Below are 18614 nucleotides of genomic sequence, written 5' to 3'. Positions count from 1 at the left end.
TATTTTAATACTAAAATGGGATAAATGTAATTAAAGTAACACTGGAAGGGTTACTGGATTAACATTTATTTGTTATAGAGCAAGCTGAAAACCAAAAAAAAACAAAAAACGTTAAAAACACGGTCAGTCAAAACTGTCTGATGTTCATTAGCTAATGTTCTACAGTGGATCGGCAAAACATTGTCAACAACATTCAATGAGTGAAGAGCTTCATAGTGACATCAGAGACATTTAATCACAGTTAATGGAATTGCATAGTAACAGACTTACTACCCCTATTGTGCAGCAAATCTGGATGCATTAGTTGAACCTGGGATGTTTCTCTTTCTCAGTTTATTGTGCAATACGCTGAACCAAAGATTATTCCGTTGATTTAAATCACCAGGAAAAGCACCTGGGTGTATTTTATGAAGAAAATGCACACGTTCACCTTATATATAGATGCTAGACCAAAATCCTCTCGTTTAAACGCTTTTTAAAAATACAGTTAATTCCAAAATAAAAAGGAGGGAGGCTGTAAAACAATCATCATAATCTGTGAAGCGTAGCATGCTTACTTTAACCAGACAAAACCAGGTGATGGTACCCGGTAAATGTACCGATTAGGCAAGGAATTTCACAAAGTCAAGTAATGTTACATTTCTCGAGGAGGGTCGTCAGTGCAAAATAAACATAGGACATGACACGAAGCGTCATATGATTACATTACACACTTTACTGCCTTGACCGATGGTCCTGAGCAGCAGCATCAAACCAAGAACTAGTGTGTGCGAGGCTCCGATTGGCTGACTAAGAGAGTATGACGTTGTTAAAAATCCAATGGTGAGGTGCCACACATTAGTTATTTCAGGAAACCCGGTATCGGACATCCTTTTCATTACAAAAACCTCCCTTTCCTTGTGCGATCATTGTTAGCGCCACATCGGGCCTGTGTGAATTGTAACTCTCGCTGTATGAACACAGAGGAGTGCAGAAATAAGTGGCAGCATACATTTTCATTTTTTACTCCTTTCATATTGTTGTAATTTTTATAGTTTGCGTGTAGCTAGCCTAGTCACCACGAGCAATGTTTAAATTGCTTTTCTTAGCTGTTCTCACCGGGGCTGCATGGGCCAGTGATGTGCTGGAGTTTACGGATGACGACTTTGACAGCAAAATTGGCGGCCATGAACTTATTCTCGTGGAATTCTTCGCACCATGGTAACTATTCATATTGTTTTCTTGCTAGCTAGATTGATACATGGCCGATTAACAGTTCGCTGTAAGAATAATGACCCACTAACTCGGTAGCTGATTGCATTAGCTAACGTTGCCAGTAACATTAGCAAGCGCGTAGACATTTATAGGCAGGCCAACTTTTCTAGCTTAGTTAGGAAACCAAACCATGAACGTAGTCTAAGCTATTTGAGTTTATAAAAGTGATCGTAAATTTACGAACACGGTCGCATTACATGGATCCCGGGCCGCCGTCTAGTTAATGCGTCTATGACTACCGAGTCATCTTTCAGACTGGACTAGCTGGCTAACGTTAGCTAACTTAATGTTAGCACATGAGTTCCGGTACGTTAGCTAGCTATATAGCTAGCTACACATTATCATTGCAGTGTAGCCAGCTAATTCGTCACGACGAACTAATTAGGCGTTCATGATATAAACGTCGGCTTTCTATATTCTAGCAATGAATCAATGCCTGTTTTATTTGATTGAGATGAAAATCAGTTGGCTAACTTTACTAACGGTAGGTCGCCGCCCCCATATAATTTTTAGCTGGCAAGCAAAGGTACAGGTTGGTCAATAGAAATAGCCCGGCTACTTATGGAGAGCTAATAAACTGGAGAAACGTTACAGCATATTAGTTCCCTCGTCTACTTTGATACCTTGCAAGTTCGTTGCATTGGCTGCAGACTAGTCCATCTAAATGCGGTGAAATTAATTCATCAATAGCTAACTCTCACCCAAGTCCTAGCTAACGTTAGAAATAAATTAGGGACTCTTCGCTTTGCACGGAGCCGTGTTGATGGAAGTATATTGGTTTTCTATAGTTACATCGCCGTTTTAAAACGTCAATGTCATTGTCGTGTGCACCAGAGCCATAGATAGTGTGCACTATATAACTTCAAAACGTGAACGTCATCTCGCAGGTTAGATTTTGGCTCGCCAAGGTTGCTAAGGAAGTAAGGGGTTTGGCCAAGTTGTTGTCATGTTGTGATTCGCTAGTTAAGTGTGCTGTCCACATATGATTGGTTGCCATCAGAAGCTGCCTGGTTCAACAGATCTGAAAAACCAGTCTTTCTGGAGATTGAGAGGAATTCTTTCAGAAGTAATATTATTGTCACTTCTGCATTTTATGGTAGACCGTGACAGTATTATATGCCTTGTCTTTAATTTCAGTTAGTTAAGAGAAATACATTCGGAACAGTATCGTTTATGCGATATGCGGTCCGCCCTCCTGCTTCTTTTAGTTTCATTATAAGAGTGAAAGTGTTTCGTCTCCAGGAAGCACGCAGTTTCTCTCCTTAGTCCCAGGACACACACTGTGAATTCCTGGGTTTTTCAGAAATGTTTTAAGAGTTGTAGGGAAATTGAAATATAGCTTTTCTATTGCAGACAACTGTTGTGCTTCAGTTGAAGAGGATCTCCGTAACACCTTTCTTACCACTAAAAATTACATAAACCTTACCATAATAATCCATAAACATTATCTCCTAGCTATAGCAAACTGTCATTAGCTTATGAAGTGTATCATGTTAAGCATTATGGCAGTCATTTAGCATCATATGAAGTCCATTGTGTATAAGATGGTTATAATATTTCCATACCCTTATGAGAGTGTTTGATTAATTATTTTGCACTTGACGGCATTATCTGAATTGAAATGGATCTGACCACCCTATCTGAATTGAAATGGAACTGACCACCCTATCAAGTCAAACATTTAAAATGTCCTTTGCCACCTGACACATACTGGATTTATAGCCAGTCAGACTGGCATATACTGTATATTTCACTATTCAGACCTGATTATTTTACAAAACGTTTTTTTTTTGTATAATCATATAGTATCTTGTCATAGTTGCTGTCAATTTAAATTTCTCCCCCAGAACAGTCAAGCACAGAAATACTGAGATTAAGACATCATGTAGCATACTACGGACAGTTATCTTAAATTGTACAGTAAAACTAATTTTTTAAATCAAATTTCTGGACATTCAAGATATTTTGTTAACCATCTAAGCTTTTCTGAAGCTAACATACTGACTTTCTTCCCAATACAAGGAAAGCAAACAGCCAACCACTTTGCAAATAAACCCACATTTTGGCTGAAACGAAGAGATTATTTGACCTGAGTAACCAACCAGAGCATTGCTTAATTTCAGCCCAAGCTTAGTTTGCACAAGGTTTGTGTGTGTGTATGTGTGTGTGTGGTGGTCGTCTCTCTCACTCAGTGCTTCTTATATTTTGGAGGGTGGGAGAGTTGAAATATTTTCTGTGTCTTGTAGGTGTGGCCACTGTAAACGTCTAGCTCCAGAGTATGAGTCGGCTGCCACACGCTTGAAAGGCATAGTGTCACTGGCAAAGGTAAGTCCATGTCCAGGTTAGAATGTCGCATATAAATGCTAAAATGATTTTGGATTAAGTATTGTATGACGTCATTTTAAGGTGATGTCAATAGCTTGTGCTTGTTCAGAGAAGTGCTCGTTCGATGCATTGCCTAATACATTTGGAGTAGCCTAATTGGTCTACATCCAGGATTGGGAATGTATTGTGTATGTTAGTTCTGACTTACCCTTTAATAAGACTTCATGAAAGTGTGGCAATATGACCACACTTTCACCAATTAGAAGCCTACTAATTCACCTCAGTCCTTAAATTTGATTAGTAAAATTTTATTTACCTCTATGTAATCATTTGCAATGTAGCACAAGGTGAATATGGGACTTTTATTCTTCGTGGCATGCATAGCTATTTCTGACATAATGTGGGTAAATAATCCCTCTAAACATGAAAACCATAATTAAGAAAAAGAAAAGCTTGTTGAAATCACACTAATATCAAATTAGAATTTTGAGTTTTAGAAATTAACCAAAACTTTGTTTATGGCTCTAGGTTGACTGTACCGCCAATTCAAATGTGTGCAGCAAATATGGAGTGAGTGGGTACCCAACCCTGAAAATTTTCAGAGATGGAGAAGACTCCGGGGGCTACGATGGCCCCCGAACTGCCGGTATTTCCAAAATTCAGTAGTCTTTAATAAAAAGAGTATTCTTTAATTGTTTGACCTTCATCCATTCCTCCATTTCCACTTGTGGCTGATAGACTTGTGTGTCCCCTGTCTGTAGACGGGATTGTGAGCCATCTGAAGAAGCAGGCCGGTCCCGCCTCTGTGGAAATCAAGACTGTGGCTGAATTTGAGAAGTTTGTTGGAGACCGCGATGCCAGTATTGTAGGCAAGTCATTTTTTAATAACTTAGTGAATATCTTGAGTGACGTGTGTGGGTATTCCGTGATTCACCAAGCGGCCGGAATTTCTCATTGGTCTGTTCCCTTCCGCAGGGTTCTTTGCTGATGGCGGAAGCTCAGCCCAGGCAGAGTTCCTGAAGTCTGCCAATTCCCTGAGAGAGTCTTACCGTTTCGCACACACCAACGCTGAGGAGCTTCTGAAGAAACACGACATCGAGGGAGAGTAGGTCACACACTCACAGATGCACTTCAATGCATACATATGCTACAGCTGTTCTCCTGACCTGATCTTTTAAATCTTCATTACAGAGGAATTATTCTGTTCCGGCCACCACGCCTCAGCAACAAATTTGAGGAGAGCAGTGTGCAGTTTAGTGAGGACAAGACCACCAGTGGAAAGATCAAGAAATTCATCCAGGATAATATGTGAGATTTGGTTTTGGTTGCTTATGTAGTTTTTAAAAAATATCCTTATGTATACAAGTTGCATTACAATCTTGGAACATTATCAACAATTATATTTAGATTTCCAGTCCTACAATTTTTTTTTTGAATGCTTGGTCAATTCCCCATTTCAGCTTTGGAATGTGTGCCCACATGACTGAGGACAACAAGGACCACCTGAAGGGTAAAGATCTGCTGGTGGCCTACTATGATGTGGACTATGAGAAGAACCCTAAAGGCTCAAACTACTGGAGGAACAGGTAAGGTCTTTGACAATAAGGAAAATAATTTATTTTGACATTTGTACTTCATTTTGACAAGTGCTGTCATTTTTCTTCAGGGTGATGAAGGTGGCCAAGAGCTTTCTGGATCAGGGAAAGAACCTGGCCTTTGCGGTGGCTAGTAAGAACAGCTTTAGCCATGATCTTTCAGAACTTGGGTTAGACGGGAGCTCTGGGGAGGTGCCAGTCGTCGGCATCCGGACTTCCAAGGGAGACAAATACGTCATGCAGGAGGAGTTCTCGTGAGTGTCCCTTTCCTGGGTTTGTTCACTTTGGTGAAACTCTTGTCCTCCACTTTATGTTCAGTACATTGCTACGAGTACTCAAAATCTGCGATGTTATGAACCTTTTCAGATGGTGTGAATTTCACTGATGGGGAAGCTAGACAAGGATGTTTACACACAATAAAAAATTGTGTTTCTGCGCTTTATTGATACACGTGTACTTCTGTCATGCAGGCGAGATGGCAAAGCGCTGGAGCGATTCCTGCAGGATTACTTTGACGGGAAGCTGAAGCGCTATCTCAAGTCTGAGCCCATCCCTGAAAGCAATGATGGGCCAGTCAAGGTGATGTTGTCGATTCAGAAGTGGGAAAAATGTTTGAATCATAACCACAGGAAAGATGGAATGTGTTGTCAGCATTCATGTAATGGCCTTTTCCCAACACACACTACAGGTTCTGGTGGCTGAGAACTTTGACGAAATTGTGAACGATGACAGCAAGGATGTTCTGATTGAGTTCTACGCCCCGTGGTGCGGCCATTGCAAGAGCTTGGAGCCCAAATACAAGGAACTTGGAGAGAAGGTGAGAAATTTGTACAGTTTGCCAGTGCTGTCATTTATTCTGCTGCTGTGTGTATTTTAAATATGAACCTTGCTCTTCCTCTCTCAGCTTATGGACGATCCCAACATCGTCATTGCTAAAATGGACGCCACAGCCAATGACGTTCCCTCACCATATGAAGTCAGAGGGTAAGAAACTCAATTGAAATGGGGGGGTGTTGGTGAAGTCCAACTCTTTCCCACATGATTGGCTTCTAAGGCAGATCCATTGTGTGTAGTAAATGCACTATTGTGATTGTATTCCCTGACTCATTTCAGGTTCCCCACAATCTACTTCTCTCCCGCTGGCAAGAAGCAGAGTCCAAAGAGATATGAGGTTTGTGGGTTGTCAAGTTTGCACGCAGACAAATCCATACCGCGTGGCTAACTGTCGTCAGTGTATGGCCCCGGGGCAAACCCGTTTACGTAGCTTTACGAGCGTCTATGGAGGCCGTCATGTTAAATCCAGAGTAGTACAGTGTTAGCATAATGCCACAGCCACTGAACTGTTGGATTGTTTGCAGGGAGGCCGGGAGGTCAGCGACTTCATCTCCTACCTGAAGAAAGAGGCGGCGCATCCCCCCGTCGTCATCGAGGAGAAAAAGTCCAAAAAGAAGTCGGAGTTGTAAAGCCCCTCAGTTGGCGCACTCTTGGAAGGAACCTTAAAGGAGCGTTAAATAAAATTCCAATCTTTAGTGTACTGCAGAGCGATCTGGTCCGACTCATGACGCCCCTGTTTCGGACTAGCTGCCCTGGGATTACGGTGGGCAGAAGGTCGTGATGGCCCGAGGCCATCAATGGTAAATGGCTTGAGGGGGAACACTTGAGAATTTCAGTTATTTTCCCCCCTTTTCTGTCCCTCGAATAGATGCACTTATATTTTATGGGACCCATTCCAGTTACAGATCATGTTGTTTAATGGGGTAGCGGGGGGTGATTGCGTGGTGTACCATTTCTATTTCGTTTTATTTTTGATTGATTTTTTTTTTTGTACCACAATTTTGTTTTGTACATTTGGAGGAATTTGAAGAAATAAAGGCCCTTAAACCAGCTGGTTTACTTCGTGTAGTGCTCTATGCATTGTGTGTGCCCTGCCATTTGTGTAAATGAAGCACATTGTGTTTTGAAGGGATCATACTGGTTTGGTTTATAAGGGGGAAAAAGACCTCTTTTTCACTGCCTTGTTTGCCCGGCGTACTCATTGTACTGCAGCTGGCAAGGGCGGCCTGTAGGTATCATAGCGACCAGAGGAGTCTGTTGAGCTATCAGGCAGAGGATATCCAGCCATTTGAAACAAACACACACTATTCTGTGGCCAGTTATGCTGGGCACCACCTGACGCCTAGCCACATTCTCTGATCCATAGTCATAATTATTGTAGTCGTTTGGTTCAACCCAAACAGTGAGTATCACTGAAAAATGTCCACCACACACTGCAGCTTATTTGTATTAATTTTACAAACATATAACCAAAAAATACAAAGACATTTGAACCGGGTGCTATGAATATCACTGCTAAGAAGTATAAAAATTAAAATTAGAATTGTGAATTATAAATTGCTGATGTGCGTCACTGCTGAAATGTCATGGTTAAAAGGAAAGGAGAGCTGTAACTATGTACAGAATGTTGATTGGTTTTGGGTACCTTCCACTGTAAAGATGGTTCACGCCTGTATATGTGCTCCAGATTAAGGTAGGAAGAGGATGCTGCATGTTTTAGCTTTTATGCTGATAAAATGCATATGGATATATTTCTGTATCTAGTCTATTTTTCATCAGTTTATAATTATAATTGAGATCAGCATTAGTATCCTACCTTTTAAATGCATGTCAGCACTTCTGTTTTTAGATGAAAGGAGTAGCATTACACTTATTTTTAAAAGTTTGAAGACTGACATCGGGTTTTCCATGTTTGTGTGTTCTGGGATAATAATCAATACTGAAGTTTGACTGACCTTTGTATTTTGGATAGTTGTCTACCAGTAAAATAAAACCAGAAATGAGTTCCTTAAAAAAAATAAAGAAAAAAGAAAAGAAAAGAAACAAACAAAAAAAAGCTCTGCTCCACTACAAAAAAAAAAGTTAAATTTTAATTAAAAGACTTTTGAGGTCGTATTTAGAAGGGTTTAGACTGAGTAATTCCCCATGGCGTCCCCAGTGCTTAACAAGGCTCCTCTTGTTTTCCTGCCTCAATGCCCTGCTGTTCCCAAGCTTGTTATGGAAACAGTCTGTTAGTCTTACCATAATGCAATATTTCCTGGGCTAGTAGCTGTTTCTTTCATTCTTTTGTCTTTTTTTGGCTCTATGCAGTGTCAGTTTTGTGCCACCAGGGGGAAGTGGTGACTGATAGAGCAGTGGTTCCCAAGCCTGCCTTCCCAAGCCTGTTCCTGAAGATATACTTTCCTGTAGGTCAGTGATCTTCATTCCTGATCCTGGGGAGCCATAGGGTCTGCTGGAGTTTTTTTTTCTCACCTTAATATCAGCAAGTAATTCAGACCCCAGAAACCAGGAGAGGGGAGTAAATTGTGTAACTGACTGCTTTAATTGAATAATTAAGTGGCAAGTAAAAACAGAAACCAGGAGACCCTGTGACCGACCAGCACCAGGAAGGAAGATCACTGCTGTAGGTCTTCATTTCAACTGTAATTTGGCACATCGAATTCTACTGATTAGCCTGCTCCAGGAAATCTATAGTTGTTGAATGAGGTGTTCGGGTTTGAGTGAAAACCTACTGGATATCCAGGAACAGGATTGGCAACCACTGTATGAATGAATTGACTCTGATGAATCAATTGATCAGTTCCGTTCCTCAATCCTTAGGGGCTATTATCTGTACTAAATCTGCCATTTGTTTCTTTGTCATAGAATGAGATATTTTTTACCATTAAGTTTTACAGCATTAATCTGGGCTGTTCCCATTGGACAACATTTTTACACTGTATGTTTACATAACCTGCAAATTTATTATATCCCATCAATTCAGTAGAATGGTATGTTGGGTGGAATATAATTTCACAAGCTCCTATTCGATACTAGAACCACAGTACCTGCATACTACCATCACATCTATATAGCATTGTACATGAAACAAGTGTATGAATATGCTGTGTGTTCTGTTCTTTGCTGGGCAGGCAATATAACAATGAGGATTGTGCATTGTAGTCACCCTGGAGCCATGACTGAATCCACCTCTGTTCTACTGTAGATAATATCAGCTTTGCACAGGGAGAAATCGTTTCTGTTTTCAAACTAGGCCTACTTCCTCCCAATGATTTTTCTGAAGTTTTTTGGCACAGTACTTGGCACTGGCTAACCAGCAGTGGAAACTAAATGTCAGTTTTCCCTGCCTGAAACTTTAACAGATCACAGTCGGCACTGTTTTATCTACTTTATATTCGAGTTTATGCATAAAATGATCTGTTTGCCTTTAGTGTAACATTCCTTAGTATTGGTATTCCATTCTATCAATGAGTGACAAGACATACTCTGATACTCCCATGAATTGTCACTGGCGCAAGTTCTATACTGTTTCGATAATCTTACAAAAAGTGATATCCTCCTCTATCCGAGTCATGTATATATGTTTAGAACAGTTTCTTATATACAAAACCACGGCAGATGTTCATAGTCTGGCAGGAATGCAGAGCAAGGTAATTCAGGTGGGAAAGTTAATATAACTTTGGAGTTAGCGGATAGATCTCACGTTTTTGGTAGGAGCTACATCTTGCAAATGGCTGAACGATTGATCTCTTTTTCTGGTCAACACTGGACTTCTCTGTCGCCATGGGAGAAAAAAAGCCATAAAGACAAGTGAGCACTAATGAGAGTGTTTGGTGGAAGCGTAATGCCATGTATCCTGGAAGCCAGGGTCATTACTGGAGATCTTTTGGAGGAGGGCAAGGGCCATTTGTCTGGGTTCAACAGAGCAGCAGAAGCTTGGGGGGACTCACCCTGCCCCCATTCCACAGACCTCATTAACTGCTTCTCGTCGAGGGAGAAGACTGGCATCTCGGTGGCAACTGGTGCACTCATTTTCCCTCACCAGGGCGAGCAGGCGTAAGATGGCCAGAATCAGGCCATCTTCCGCTCGTCAGTTTGACTCGAAAAAGTAGATGTCCTCGCTGTATATGAGTGCATTAAATTAATGGAGAGGGTGATGCGGGTCACCATATTTGATAATAACCGCTCACTGCAAGCTGCTGTGAGGAGATAAGGACATTTGTATGCTCCAATTCACAGCTCATTGTTTTTGTTACATTAAATATGGAACCCATGACTGGTAATCAGGCAAAGAGCATTTTGATCACGTATGACATCATAGGACACACTCAACCGACTGTCCTAGGCAGTGAAAGCTTGCATTATTCGTGTGTGTTAAGAATTGAATATTTACAGGCACAAAGCACACACTGTCAATTGAAATTTGGCAGACAAAAGTAGCAACTCATGTTTTCGTGTCATGTCGACCTCTGTCTTCCGGACATCTGTAAAATCAGATCAGGGTGGCCCTACAAGCACAGAGCCAAGCATTGTGGTTGTGCTGCCACTGCTGCTACTTTCATCAGAGAACCCCTCACTGAGCGGATTAAGCCCTCATCTGTTCATATCCTTAATTGCTATTGCTGCTCTTGGCTGAAACGGTGATAAATGTGTCGAGTTAACGTGGTGCCAGGCGCAACCAAGATAAAAGGTGTTGCTCTCTATTGGTTATCTGCTAGCCTGTGAGCCCAACTGTAAGAGGGAAAATACAATCACACTACGAGACAAATACAATCATACTATGAGACAGACACAATCATACAGTGAGACTTTCACCCTCACTCAGTCACTTATCACAGCCATTCTCTTTCCCCTTTAATTATATAAAAGAGAGATCTTCTCCAGATCAGCACTGCGGTTTATCGAACATCCCTCCGGGTGTGAGAGGTGTATAGTAACTAGAATTGAAAGGGTCTCCCCCCTCCATTATTCACACTGAAAGAGCAAAACAAAAGTACAGTAACAGGAATCACATGCTTAATACACAGATAGCAAACTACCCCTTACCTCCAATTGCCAGCTTCCTATTTGATGCCCCCTTTAGAACTATGTCATCAGCTGCTCTGCTATTGGTCAAGGTTAATTCTGGCTTCCCTCCTCCCCTTCATCTCTCCTGTCTACCATTTTTATGTTGATTAGATGAAAAGTCTGCTCTGAGTAATACTGTGTGACGGGCTTATCCCACAGTGGGGGTGCACTACAAATCATTTTGCCTGGCTGCTCCAAAACCGCACAGGTCCTTTCTTCCCCTCTCAAGCTCTGCAGTGTTTTCCCCACTGCCTGTCAATCATCCTCCCTCTCTCGCACCCTCCTGGCCAGCACAGTAACCAGAGGTCTCCAACAAGGTAAGGACCGACCTCGGGCTGCTCAGCTTCAACACACCTACATTTATGAGGCTATAGTGTTTAGATCGGATGTTCTTGTTAGTCAAAGTAAGAAGCAAAGTTTTTTATTGGTTCATAATATCTAGGCAAAGTGATTTAGAAAAAAATCTTTGTTTTAAAAATTGTACATAGAATGTACATTACATTCATAGCTAGCGCAAACTGATGGAGGTATAAATGTTTGTCCATGTCTGCACGGATGTGACTGTATATTGTACCCTTTTTTTATCTCTACTGTTCAGTTCAATTATATACCAGGGGTGTCAAAACTTATCTGAAAGTCAGTGTGGAGTTTTTGTTTTAGCCCAGAACTAACATACCTGATTCTACTTATCAAGGTCTTGATTGAAGACTGTGATTAGTTAAACAGTTAAATGAGGTGTTGTAGTGCTAGGCTAATACAAAAACCTGCACCCATACTGGCCCTTTTTTTGGACAAGATTGCATAACCCTGTTGTAGACATAACGGTTTGACTGCCTGGCATTAGTAATCACACTATAAAAGCCTCACAAGGTTTAATCACATGCTGCTTAAAATAATGGAACTGGAAACATATGTTAATACAAGCGCATCCTAATCTAAGAACAGGTGCTGTGAGTTTATACCCAGTAGTGAGCAATTAGTGATTGAATGCTTAACTAATAAATATATTCTATTAGTGACCTTATACAGACACCTGGAGCTCACTACAATGTGTTCAATTAGAAGCACTCTTCACCCTTACTGTCTCAGTGTAGAATAAGTGTAGAAGTACTTAGTGTAGAATAAAATGAATGTTCAGAATCACTCTGAACCGTACTCTGTGCACAATGTTTGGAGCTGTCATGACTTGTGGATTTTACTAGGAACATAACAGTGTATAAAGGATGGTGCTTTCAGATATATCCTGTGCTTAGTACTGTTAGCTGCTTCTTAGTGGTGTTATCAAAGCTGTTTGATTTCCAGCTGAGAAGGCTTGTGTTTTGTCATGATGCTGATGAAAAAAAGTCACATAGGCACCAGGAGCACAGAGACAGTACAGCACTGGACATGTGAATTGTTGGCATACTGCTGTCCTTGATGCACTATGATTTGAAGCGTACTGCCTATATGGAGGCGTGCCTTATCTTCCATGCTACATCTTTGAAGGGGTAGTATGGTCTAGTGGCTACATCTGCAGGGTGCTATGGTATCACATGCCCAGTTTGTAGGGGACAAACACTGTGCTCAAGTGAAAGGCTTTTAAGGCTGGTGAATCAAAATTAGCTCAACGTAAAAACCTGGTCCAGTCTCTGTAGATCATAAAGATCAGAGGGGATTTGTGTAACTGGATTAAAACAAGGCAAAACTTTTTGTTATCTAGGGAAAATATCCACTTTAAACAATTGTGTGACAGCCGTATTGTTAAACCCACGATACAAAATACAAATGGTTCGATTGATTGATTGATTAATTGGTGATGAATGCTCCTCTGAAGCACTCTGAAGATTTTGAATGAATCATTTGAATGAGTCCAGTATAATGCTTTTTCATATAATTTTGTGTCATTCTAGCACAAGAAAATAAGAATTGTCATGGGCAAAACTTTCATTAATAGTTTAATTAAATTGAAATAATTAGAAAACAACACATTTAAGCTTCATACCATATGACTGGTAGGCCCTCTGTGCCAGTTTATAGTAACTTTGTCTGTAGAAGTTGTCATTACAGTCAACATACAACATTCATGTTTGACAAGTGAATGTGATAAATTGTTTTTTAAAGACACTCTCATTACCCATGAACATCAGAGAGGATCCCTTTAACACGATTTAGACAAAGCTGAACTCATGACCATAGAATATGAAGACTCATGCTTGTTTTTATCATGGACTCCTCTGTGTTGGATATGTGATAAATCTAAAACAAAAGCAAGACTATTACGCTTACAATAGCCAAACTGTTTTGTACAAAGTAACTGCTCTCTTCATTGCTACCACAGTTTGTGAAGCTGTAGTAAGAATCTGAAGAAATGGCTGCTGTTGTAAGTAAATATTTCTATATTTTACAAACTCTTACTTGTTTATGAATATATGAAAATGTGAACAGTAAAGCAAATAAATGACATATGGTATGACAATTACATTGTAAAGTCTTTGTAAGGGAAGACACTGCATATAATGCTATAAAATGTAAAAGAAGGTACAAATAATTTGAGTTGATGGGTTTGGTCCTGCTCATTTGAACCTTCTGTGAACCCACAACCCAACTGTTTACTTCTAAGGTAGATTAGTTATTTGCTAGAATAATGCATGTGTCCATGCTTCTAAATATTGCTGGTCACAACTCAATTTTCCATGGCACACAAATCTTGTTTTTTAGCTTTGATGTTATTGTTAGGTGTACGATGAAGTCACAAGAATTACCTCCTAATCTCATTTTTCGGAGAGGGTTTAACCTTGCTTTCTCAAACTCATGTGAGTGAGATTAGAGGTCTCTCAGCGTGGAACTCATTGATCTGCATGAAAAGAGGCCCCAGCCTCTGGCCCAGCCTAGGAATTAGGTTATTTTTCGGCTGTGATGATTTTCATTCTGGCAAGACATTTGCTCATTAGCGCTCCTGAACTTCTCATGGGTCTGGCTGTCTGTTTCTGCCCAGACCGGAACGTTCCGTATGGTGTCAGAGGAGGAGCAGGCCCTTCGGGGCAAGCTGGAGCATCTCACTGTGAAGGACCATGGGCCTGTGTTCGGGCCCTGTGCCAAGCTGCCAGACCACACTGTGCAGAAGGTATATGCTGTTTCTGCACTGCATAGATGCGCTCATTCTATTATGTATTATGTTGAAAGATGTTAAACTACTGTTAATTGGAATTAACAGTAATAAAAAGTGAAGCATATATGCAATAATTTTACAAAAGGTTAGCGTTTAGATATTATCAGTATGAGTAATAACGTTGGCTTTTTTATCATTTAAATAATATTTTATCTTACTTAGATTTTCATCCTATTATGTCAGATTATTCTCAATCTTTATTACGTTACCCTGTGCCACTCTGTACAACTCGGATATGCTTCTTTTCTTCCGACATCGACACCTGACAGTCTTTGCCTGTTGCCAACTGCAGGCGAAGGACGAGCTTAACGAGACTGACGAGAAACGCGTGTCCGCCGTAAAGGAGCTGCGCACCATAATCAAAGAAAACGCGGACATTGATGAGCTGACGAAAGGCGTGCACGATACGTTTGGGGACAAACCCGACTCTCTGCTCCTGAGGTTCATCCGCGCCCGAAAAAACGACGTGAACAGGTCCTATGAGCTCATGAAGGGTACGTACCACCCACTATAGCCTAATTTGTTTACACGAATAGCCAACCAATGTCATTGACCGAAACCACTAACATTATAAAAATATTATATTGAACAGATTCATGTAATTGCATCTTTTTTTCCCGGAAATACCCAGATTGAACGGTTTTTATATAAGGATGGTTTCCTCTCCAGGAAAAAATTGTGGTTGGTCTTCACCATGCAATAAGCATACTCCTGAAAGGTCTTTGCCATGCCTTGTGTGTGATTCAGGGGCAATTGTGTAACATACAAAATAATCTCTTTTTGTCTTCTGTTTTGTATTCTTACATCCTGCCCATCTCATGGAAATGAGAAAAAAAGTGTTGCTCATTAATTGGGGCTTTTTAAAAACTCTTGAGTGTTGGACATTGTGTTGACAACAAAGAAGCTCTTTGTAGACAAATAGGGCAGGTTATGTTTGTGACGGCCTGACAGGGGCGTTGGGGGAAGCAGAGGAACGGGGTATGCTTTGATCGCCCGGGGCTCCTACAAAAACTCAAATCACAGGAGCTACTGGAACCTCATGCATTTACGCTCAGTTCCGGGGAAAAATATGACAGATAGACTTGTTCACATCAGTGAGCTTTGCCAACATGAAAGTGGGACCTCAATGGAGAAAGGGGAACGGCATGTGAAAACACGCTCACGCCGGCAGCTAATTGGTCCTTGTGGAAGGCCACAACACTGAATAGCAACAGGCTGGAAAACAAGGGAGACAGGGGTGCCATTGTGCTTGTCCACCATGCAAAACGCACTGCAGTAATGTAACAGACTGGCCTAAATACTACAGTTAGGCTTTTTTGGGGGGGTCTCACTGAGGTCCCCCCATGACCCGTCCATCGCTGTGGTCACTGTACCGCCCCACCCCCCTGCAGGTTATGTGCGCTTCAGGCAGCAGTATCCCGAGCTGTTTGAAAACCTGACCCCAGAAGCTGTGCGCAGCACCATCGAGGCTGGCTACCCTGGCATCCTACCAACCAGGGACAAGCACGGCCGTGTGGTGCTGCTCTTCAACATCGAAAACTGGGACTATGAGGAGATCACCTTCGATGAGGTGGGGGGCCCGACATAAAGCTTTAGGAGTCTCTGTTCATGCTTGAAAACAAATCACATTGAGCACAACAACGACAAATACATTATGTTTTATAATGGCTGCTAGGAGTCAAGGCTCATGGATTGCAGAGATGCATGTGCCCACTAGACATGGCCAAATCTTTGTGATATTGCACACAACCCTTTGTGTTCTGCAGATCCTGCGCGCTTACTGTGTCATCCTCGAGAAGCTTCTAGAGAACGAGGAGACTCAGATCAATGGCTTCTGCATCATCGAGAACTTCAAGGGCTTCACCATGCAGCAGGCCTCTGGCATCAAACCCACTGAGCTCAAGAAAATGGTGGACATGCTGCAGGTGAGACCACGGAACTGCTCATGCCATTACATCAACACATCTTTTCAGGTGCTTTTACCCTGCCTGAGCTCTGTAGAGACTAATAAAGGAGACGTGTGGTTTCTCTCTTGTGAGCAGGACTCCTTCCCAGCCCGTTTCAAGGCAGTCCATTTCATCCATCAGCCCTGGTACTTCACTACCACCTTCAACGCAGCCAAACCCCTCATGAAGAGCAAACTGCTGGACAGGGTGAGAGTATGAACATGGATGCAGTTACCACTATCAAACTCATCATTGGAGAGAATGCTATTTAGCCCTTTTAGCAACATTCTACTTATTGATATGCCTTAATGTTCACAGAGCACGACATACCACCTGTCATAATTAGCCATGGTGGCATATTAAATAAGCTTTTCATATGCCCTTGTTTCTAGATATTCATTCACGGCGAAGAGCTGGATAACTACTTTAAGGAGTTCGAGGCCGATATCCTCCCGTCTGATTTTGACGGGAATGCCCCCAGTTATGACGGCAAGGCAGCGGCTTCAAAGCTATTTGGATCTGAGGACACCGCCCTCTAATCACTATCCCCACAAAACAATGCTGTGATTCATAGACTCTGGAAAAACACACAACAATGTATAGGAGATTGTTACTTTTAGAGCAGGAGCACTCAACCCTGGTCCTGGAGGGTCTCTGATTGTGAATATGCTTGATTGGGGCTCCCCAGGACCAAAGCTGAAGAGCTCACATTTTAGATGATGTCTTATGTAAGTATTCAAGATACCTTGTTGTTTTAAGAGGTTAATTTATGCCATGCAGGTGTTCACATAACAAAGTTGGACAAACCTTAGTAGAGGCTCCACTGTGTCTCCAAAACTGGCTATAAACATGGAAAAAGTCAAAGAAGGAAAAGAAGGGACCTGGATCTGGGACTCTTGGGTTGTAGGAAAGAGGGCAGGCATTCCACATATCTTCATCCCTCCACAATATTGTCCAATAGTATTAATTCAACGTGGTAAGTGACACTGCATGGGACCTCTTTCCCAACTGTTAAGTCTCACTGCAGGTTGGTTCTGATATGTTGAGCAATCCTTGATTTAGGACTCCTCTGTTCTTGTGTAGGTTTGCTTTGAATGTGCACCTCTGACTGATCCCCCTCCCCCCTCTGCTTGTTTTGATGGAATGTGGCAGTCCTGTCCGTAACAGGCCCAGTGCCTCCTGAATCATCACTTCCTGCTACACTGCAGGTAGAAATATGCAAAATGAAGGCAAAAAAATTTAGGACTTTTTTATTGATAACTGAAAAGCAGTATTACCCCTGTTGTATTTTCTGTAGTCTTATAAGAGTGATATCAAAAAGATGTCACAAAGACACAATGTTTACAATGAAATGTTTATAAAACCTGGTTATCTGTACTTCGTAAATGGTGAATTTCATTTGTTTCAATTGAACCATTTTTCTTTAAAGTGAACATTCAACCTTAAATAATTAATCACAAAGTATTTCATTTCCCTAAATTAAAGCTGTAGTCAGAAACAGTAGATTTGTTACCTGCGGGGCCTTTCCATTATCCCATCATAAATCGCATATTGTATTGCACAACTATCACAGCACTGGTGTATCAACCCTCCTCAGATTACATATAGTATGAGTGAGTGGGAGTAGAACGGCAGTGGGCCAGGCGAGGTTAATTCTGCTTTAAAAGCAGGATATATAAGGTGAATTCTAGTGCTCATAACCACTGGAGTAATTATTCATCCTATATAAAAAAAAAAACACTGCCAACATGGACTAGAAATATTTGATGGGCCACTTTCAGTAAAGTTTTGATATTTCCATTTTGTTACTTCATTTAGCAAGCCAGTTAATTTCCCATAAATACAATGAATCATTATACTATTTAACAGACTGAAAAACAACGGTGTTTTGAACTAACTTATGCACTGTAGAGCAACGCTTTTCACCAAGTTCGGCTGTCGTTTCCACATATTTTGGCCACCAGAGGGCTCTGTGGTTATTTTTTCAGATGTACAAATGAGAATTACATATAAAAACAGACCAAATGCCTTTCTAGTACGAAAGCCTGAAGCCTTTGTTTTTTTGTTGTTGCCATGATTCAACCTTCAACACAAATTCCTTATAGGTTATAAGTGGGTTACTGACATTTTTAAATGCATGAGAATTTTAAATGAAAAATATATATTTCAAACTGCACATAAAATAAGATCAGGAAATATCATGATCATGTTTCCAACCCTCCTTCATTACCAGTGGAGCTTCTTGGTAACATTAAAGTCTTCAGGCTCACTGCATACCACACCAAGGCTCAGTACGGATGAAATTGTCATTCATTAGATAAGCTTCATGAATTACAACTAATCTCAAGAAAATCATTTCTTTATATGATTATATACAGCCTAAAATTGGCTATATACAGACACTATACCAGAAAACTTCCAATTGGGCACCCAAACAGATTCAGA

The 18614-nt window shown here is 41.1% G+C and overlaps 2 protein-coding genes across 4 annotated transcripts; both read left to right on the top strand.

The window, feature by feature from the left end:
• The first annotated feature begins 870 nt into the window (after nt 1-870).
• On the top strand, nt 871-6962 carry pdia3 (protein disulfide isomerase family A, member 3). Its single transcript, XM_035419874.1, has 13 exons — nt 871-1200; nt 3501-3579; nt 4108-4225; nt 4341-4448; nt 4555-4684; nt 4771-4887; nt 5040-5165; nt 5246-5428; nt 5645-5753; nt 5863-5991; nt 6079-6158; nt 6288-6345; nt 6533-6962. The coding sequence occupies exons 1-13, from the start codon at nt 1067-1069 to the stop codon at nt 6635-6637; spliced, it is 1476 nt and encodes a 491-aa protein (XP_035275765.1). The 5' UTR covers nt 871-1066; the 3' UTR covers nt 6638-6962.
• A 4212-nt stretch (nt 6963-11174) lies between these two features.
• On the top strand, nt 11175-18565 carry LOC118227024 (retinaldehyde-binding protein 1-like). 3 transcript variants are annotated; one of them, XM_035417080.1, is made up of 8 exons: nt 11175-11392; nt 13393-13434; nt 14050-14178; nt 14516-14717; nt 15615-15793; nt 15990-16148; nt 16266-16376; nt 16562-18565. In XM_035417080.1, exons 2-8 carry the CDS (start codon nt 13423-13425, stop codon nt 16706-16708), a joined length of 939 nt encoding a protein of 312 aa, XP_035272971.1. In that variant the 5' UTR covers nt 11175-11392; nt 13393-13422; the 3' UTR covers nt 16709-18565. The 3 variants fall into 3 exon arrangements, 2 of the variants coding, with proteins under 2 accessions (XP_035272971.1, XP_035272970.1); XR_004765143.1 differs by lacking the exon at nt 11175-11392 and having other exon boundaries at nt 11430-13434; nt 16562-17145; nt 17253-18565; XM_035417079.1 differs by lacking the exon at nt 11175-11392 and having other exon boundaries at nt 11430-13434.
• Nucleotides 18566-18614: the final 49 nt, after the last annotated feature.

Source organism: Anguilla anguilla, chromosome 5 (genome assembly GCF_013347855.1).
Source record: "Anguilla anguilla isolate fAngAng1 chromosome 5, fAngAng1.pri, whole genome shotgun sequence".
Taxonomy (NCBI): domain Eukaryota; kingdom Metazoa; phylum Chordata; class Actinopteri; order Anguilliformes; family Anguillidae; genus Anguilla; species Anguilla anguilla.
The sequence above is the reverse complement of the archived record's forward strand: the minus strand, read 5'-3'. Positions and strand labels throughout refer to the sequence as shown.